At 47.6% G+C, this 6,636-nt stretch overlaps 1 protein-coding gene across 1 annotated transcript; it reads left to right on the forward strand.

The window, feature by feature from the left end:
* The first annotated feature begins 1,998 nt into the window (after positions 1-1,998).
* Positions 1,999-6,208, forward strand: LOC123111535 (serine/threonine-protein kinase 16). Its single transcript, XM_044532341.1, has 6 exons — positions 1,999-2,439; positions 3,323-3,465; positions 3,714-3,857; positions 4,357-4,542; positions 4,794-4,918; positions 5,722-6,208. Exons 1-6 carry the CDS (start codon positions 2,190-2,192, stop codon positions 5,948-5,950), a joined length of 1,077 nt encoding a protein of 358 aa, XP_044388276.1. The 5' UTR covers positions 1,999-2,189; the 3' UTR covers positions 5,951-6,208.
* Positions 6,209-6,636: the final 428 nt, after the last annotated feature.

The following is a 6,636-nucleotide window of genomic DNA, read 5'->3' on the forward strand; positions in this document are numbered from 1 at the left end:
AGAGGAGGACGAAACCGAGCCTGAACTAGAAGGAGGGAGCGGCCAAGATCGGGACACGTCAGCAAGGACCCACAGATTGAACGACCCCTATTCCAAATGATCTGGGAGCGCCCTTAGAGCAACTCCAAAGGGGCGACCCAAACGGACGCGCGCTTTGTCCGCTTTTTGTCCGTTTAGATCGGCCAGGCGGACGTGCGCGTACGCATTTTAAAATAGGTCGGCTTGATCGCCCAACGGGAAGGCCGACCCAAATGTGCCGGCGTGAAAAAAAAACAAGTTACATGAAATAAAAATAATTAAACATAAAATGGCCGGTCAAACGCCGGCCAAAGTCCACCTAAATCTAATAAACATTAAATAAAACATTAAAAAAAGTTTGCGCCCGCCTGCTGCCGCCCCGCACGCTGCCCTAGACGTCGTCGGCCTTGCCCTTGCCCTTGCCCTCGACGCCGCCATCGTCGGTGAGGTCGATGAAGACCGGAGCAGGGCCAGCCCACCCGAACGCCGCCTGGTACGCTGCCAGGGCAGCCTCCTCCGGCGTCTGCTGGGGCGGCGGCATTGCGGCAAGCCACACGCGCTCCTCCTCCTCGAGCCGGAGCGCCTCCGCGTCGCGTTGGAGCATGGCGTCGTAGCGCATCTGCTCCTCGCCGTCAGCCTGCTCCTGGCGGAGCCAGTGCTCCTTCCATCGCTCGAGGTGGGCCGCCTCCTCTTCCGACGTGGCGGCGAAGTGGACGGGAGGCGCGCTGACCCACTCGCGGTACTGGCCCGTCCACGAGTAGGCCTCCTCCGTCCAAGTGGGTGGAAGCGGGGAGCACTTACGCGACGGCTCCAGCTCCGGCTCCGGCTTGGGCTGGACGGGCGGTGACGGTGGAGGCGGCGGCACGAAGAGTGTGGAGTGGACGGAGTCCCCCGCCACCGACAGGGCAAGGGCTTGCTCTAGCCCATCCCAATGCGCGTCCTCGTCGATGCGGCTAGCCTCCAGCGCGTGCTGCAGGGCCTCCTCGAGGGCGGCTTGATACTCCGCCTCTGCCTCCATGTCCTCCGGCTCTACCTCCGGCGGTGGGAACGGTGGCGGGACAGCGTCGACACCCGAGCGCCGTTGCTCCTCGTGTTCGAGGGCGAACCAAGCCTCCCAGTTGGGAGAGTCGGCGGCGTACTCGGGCAGCCGACACTGCTCCGGCGTGAGCAGCGCGCGGCGCCGTCGCACCTCGTCGTCGTGCCCCCCCGGTGGGTCCGCGGAACCGCCGACACCGGGATCCGGTTTGGAGCCAAATACCAATGGTGCGGCAGCGTCACGTCGGGGTAGGGGAGGGGCTGCATGTACTCCCAGTGCCACCGTGCTTGGTGCACCGGGATGTGCAGGCGCCGACGTTCAGGGCGAAAACGCGCCGGCGGTGGAGGGGGAGGGGGAGCACGGGATGACGAGGCGCCGGGGGTGCCCTTGCCCTTGCCCTTGCTGCTGCCGAAGAGGCCCATGGGCGCACTAGGGTTTGCGATCGCCAACGAGGAAGCAAAGGGAGTGGCGGGGGGCCAGATGTGGACGGGAGAAGTAGATGAGGCCGACCCCGTCACACGCGTGGTTAAAAAAGGACGCGCGCACTGGCTGACGCGTGGGCCCGCCGTCGGTGGTCGTCATAAATAAGACGGGCGGTGGCGGTTGGGTGGCCGCCAGGTGGGGACGCGGCGGACGGCGAGAAGACACGTGGCGCGTCCGCTTCGCGTCCATTCTGAACACAAATTTGGGCCGCAAATGCATCGGCGCGGACGCGACGCGGACATCATTTGGATTTGAGTCGGCGCGTTGGGCCGCCATTTTTGTCCGCATCTATCCAAATGAAATGGATCGCTCCATTGAACTTGCTCTTATTCCGGCATGAATCAAAATTGAGATTTACATCTCTGTATCCGGGATCTGCCGTAGGGTGGCGCGACCCGCCGACCTCAACGGATTAAAATAGTGGCAGCGGGCCTACTTTTTAGGCGAGATCTGCTTGCGAAAGCGCCAACACCACCAGCCCAGACCAGATCTACGACGTGCTACCGCGGTACCGCCCCGGACGAGACATTTCCCCGTCACTCAAAACACGCGCGGGCGCCGCGTGTGCGAGCGCAAATTGTAATAAGCCGGTCCTCCTCCTGCCCCGGACCGGAAGCGCTCGCTCGCTCGAGGGGGAGACGTCGCGTCCGCCATGGGGTGCTCCTTCTCCGGGCTGAACGCGCTGTACGACACCGTCGGCGGAGGCGGCGGCGACATCTGGGTCAACGACTACCGCTTCCGCGTGCTCCGCAGGCTCGGCGACGCTGGCCCCGCGGGCTCCTCCGTCTTCCTCGTCAAGGAGGTCGTCGCCGCCGCCGCGGCCTCCGACGGCACCGCCGGAGTGGGACCCGGCGCCGCGGGCCTCGCCAAGAAGAAGGGCGTCGACCCGTCACACATCTCAGGTCTGCACCTTGTTTAGCTCTCTTCACCCCCCTGACTCAGATCTGAGGGTGTTGTCGGTTAGATCACGCATGCACTGGTTTGAATTCGGCGTGGGGCGTGGGGCGTGCGGCGGCGAAATGCCTCTCTTTCTTCATTGACTGGGTCAATCCAGATGTGCCCTCCTCACCAACGGAGATCCACACGGCAACTTTCTCATTTCATTAAAATCCTGCTTCAGATTATGAGTGTCTCCTCAATTATGTCAGCACTTGCGTAGGTTTTCGCTCCTACTTTACTGGATTGCTTCCCACATTGTCAACTAGTGTATACACATTTTGTCCTCATCGAAAATTCCGAATGGACCAAACCATGCGGTGATAGATCTACCAAATGTTTTTGATTCGGAGAGACAGCCATATCCGTGTCCTAGTTTAAGTTTATGTGGTTACAATCATTTTCAATTGTTGATCCGGTCTATTCTATTGGCATAATTTATGCCTTGTCGAATTTTGGAGAACCATATTGGAAAGTGCATTTTGCTGCAGCATGCTAAACTAGCCAATCCATTAAATTTGGCTTAGGTCCAATAGCGTCAACCTCTTGAGCATCCTGTGAGTTGCATATGGTCAACCAAATATCGCCCTTCAAAGCTAGAATCTATCAAACTGCTTTCTAAGATTTATGATAAAACTGACTAGTATATTCTACTAAAGGGTGCAAGACGAATATCACGGCATTTCAGTGATAAGATTGCCTGATGAATACCAATCTATTAATAACTTTTGACTCTTCATCTTTTAAAGATCATCATGCTCTGGTTGTTGTATTGTGTTTGGCTTTCCAGTTATTATTTGTTGCACTTATTTCTTGTAATCATCTCATTCTCCTGGATTCTCTTTTCAGCTGACGGGACATATGCTTTGAAGAAAGTTCTTATTCAGAACGACCAACACTTGGAGCTAGTTCGGCAGGAGATCCGAGTGTCCTCTCAATTCAGCCATCCAAATTTACTTCCACTTCTTGAAAATGCCATTATTGCAGTCAAGGTAAGTTGGGATACAAATAGATATCATGCCCGCATCCAAATCATGATATTAGTACTATATCTTTCATCTTCCAGCTCAGTGACATTTACTTAAAAAATATATTTGGTAACTTATGTTGGGTAACGAAAAAAACAGATATGGTTGACTATCTTCTGATGGAGATTTTGCAGCTTTAATTGGTAGTATCACAATACGGTAATTTAAGTATCTGTGCTGTTACCAATAGATCTGCACTTATATGTATGTAGGGTGTGCAAGATGGGTCGCAGAACCATGAGGCTTACTTGTTGTTCCCAGTTCACTTAGATGGAACCTTGCAGGATGTAACTAAATCCATGCAAGAAAAGAAGGAGTACCTTTCAACAATCACCATTCTCCAGATATTTCGCCAGGTAAATACTTATTACTTACTGCTGTCTTGTGTACAATACGATATTGTATCCTTACTGGACAACTACAATAGGGGTGCAATGGTAGTTCGACATACCATGTTGGAACAATTAGACATGACCGAAATGGCTCATAATCTTCTACTCTTATTTCCCTATTTTTTTCTATCACTTTAGAGTTTAGACCAGAAGTTCTATTTATATCAAAATTGAGACCCAATTTTTTTTATCTTGTTCTTGATCATGAATTGTATTTGTTTGATCTTCCTTGATATACTTTTTTATGTTCTCCATTAATTCAATATTCCTTTGTGATATTACTAAATTTAGTATATAGCAAAAGTGGACTGTACCATCACTAAGGTTGATCAGTGGATTTAGCAAAATCGATTTACTTATGCTTGTAACAACTGTAAGTTATACTCTTTTAGCCCCTTCTGCTGCTGGTAGCAACTTTCTCTGAGGATTAGCCTGTTAGTTATGTGATTTGTGTTGCCTACAGCTATGTGCAGGACTGAAGCATATGCACAGTTTTGAGCCACCATATGCTCACAATGGAGTTAAACCAGACAATGTCCTCATAACTCAGAGGAAGGAACAGCCTCATCTTGCTATCTTGATGGACTTTGAAAGTGCTCGCCCAGCAAGAAGAGCTATTAGATCACAAGCAGAAGCTTTGCAGCTGCAGGTACCTTTACACTTATAGATGGTAACTGAAATGGTTAATATAGTTTATATTAACAGTTTGTTGAGCCAGTGCTGACTGTAAGGCAATCTAGTGTAATTGATAGAAAGGTCGAACTTTTGTTCATATTTCTGTAGTTTGGCAACTAGTATGAGAAATCATTTGGGCGCTAATATGGATTATTTTATGATTTCTTTCTGTAATTATGATGAGTGCTGGACTTCTTACTTTGACTGGCAATTGATTTAATGTAGGAATGGGCTTCAGAGCACTGCTCTGCACATTTCCGGGCACCTGAATTATGGGAGTGCCCACCCCATGCCGATATTGATGAGAGGACAGATGTATGGTCTTTGGGATGCACCCTTTATGCTATGATGTAAGTTCTCCCACGCAGAAACTTTATGAACTGACATATGGCCTCACCGTTTGATGTTAATTGTTTTGGGACTGATAGTTAGTACCTATGCCTAAAACTACTCGTATCGAATTAAGGTTTACTTCATTTATGTTGTTTGCAATAGTTTTTACGGGGTACTCCCTCCGTTCCAAAATAATTGAAGTTCTAGGTTTGTCCTAAGTCAAACTTGTTTAAGTCTAACATGACCAACTCTATAGAAAGATGCAATCAGATCTACAGCACCAAAATACCAAATACACATAATATGAAAGCATATTTCATGAAGAATCTCATGAGACTAATTTGGTGTTCTAGATGCTAATATATTTTAATATAGAATTTGTCAAACTTAAACAAATTTGACTTAGGACAAACCCGGAACTCCAATTATTTGGGAACGGAGGTAGTAATTAAACAGCATCTTTGTTAAATACTGCTGTAGTTACATAGAAATCCTGCCATGTGTTCGAAACGCTTTTTATATTGTATTTTGTCAAAATTCTCCACAACTCGAAGTAGCCTATTTTGACACAATTCTTAAAAAATTGGCCGCAACATCGTAGACCTGTTCTATGCTAGTAAAAAGGCTTGCAGTTATAAAACTGACCATCCATGCAGAATCCATTAATTAGGGCTATTTTTTATTTTTTTGTCTGGAACTGGATCAAGACAAATAGCTCATCATGGCGTATTGCCATGGCATGTCATTGTATCTAGTACTTAGTTTATAGATTCTGTAGTGCAAGCTGCTGATCATCTGATCATGTTCTTATTTATTATAGGTATGGAAAGTCACCATTTGATTATGAGCTCGATGAATCTGCTGGCGAAAGCTTAGTAACAGTCATTAAAAGTGCACAGGTGAAGTGGCCTACTGAGACGGGTTCGTCCTATCCTGATACTCTCCGCCAGTTTGTAACCTGGATGCTGCAGCCACATCCTGCAGTTCGTCCCAATATTGATGATATTATCATCCACGTTGATAAACTCATTGCGAAGCACTCGACTTGACGGGTAAATGGAACTGCTTCAACAGAAAGAAGAAAAGGAATTCATATGTAAGTTTATAGAACATCTGCTTGATTCATTAAAAGTGACATGGTCCTTGATAGTCATTGTATGGAAGGAAAAAAGAGGATGTTTTCTGTAGCAGGCTTCACCGATTTAAGAGCTGGCTGTTCCTGATGTCTGTAGATGTATGTATTTTTTGTGCCAAAGTGAGATTCTGGGGTCAATAAATGATATCATCATTCTCGTGGTTTCTCCTGATTCCGTAAATCTTATTTGAGCGAGACTTGTGCATGTTCTGTTGAGCAACCTACATATACGTACTATGTATTAAACAACCATTTCAAAATACTGATATAATAATGCAAGAATTTTGAACACAATTGCATTTTAGTATGAAATTTAACTATGTTTGAATTTAAGAATTTCACATATATTTTGCAGTAGCATAATTTTTGAGACAAAGATACTATTTGATTTGGATTTGCTGAACTTGTGTGGGCAGCGTCCAAATGGAAAATGCGTGGTTGGTAAGGGCACCACTAGCTATAGTGGTAGAGAACGTCGAAAAGTGCAAATAGAGGATGTGCTCCATGGGGCCCCGCACTCAAATACCAATTTTATACATTGATTTTTAAATGTACGTACTACATACATGTGATTTTTTATAACAATATATTTTCATATGT

This window comes from Triticum aestivum, chromosome 5B (assembly GCF_018294505.1).
Source record: "Triticum aestivum cultivar Chinese Spring chromosome 5B, IWGSC CS RefSeq v2.1, whole genome shotgun sequence".
In the NCBI taxonomy this organism is placed as follows: Eukaryota; Viridiplantae; Streptophyta; class Magnoliopsida; order Poales; family Poaceae; genus Triticum; species Triticum aestivum.

Excerpts from the sequence above, each read along its gene's own strand:
- LOC123111535 (XM_044532341.1), top strand. The coding sequence starts at position 2,190 with ATGGGGTGCTCCTTCTCCGGGCTGAACGCGCTGTACGACACCGTCGGC. Across the intron at positions 2,440-3,322 it reads CGACCCGTCACACATCTCAG|CTGACGGGACATATGCTTTG; the intron begins GTCTGCACCTTG and ends TTCTCTTTTCAG. Across the intron at positions 3,466-3,713 it reads ATGCCATTATTGCAGTCAAG|GGTGTGCAAGATGGGTCGCA; the intron begins GTAAGTTGGGAT and ends ATATGTATGTAG.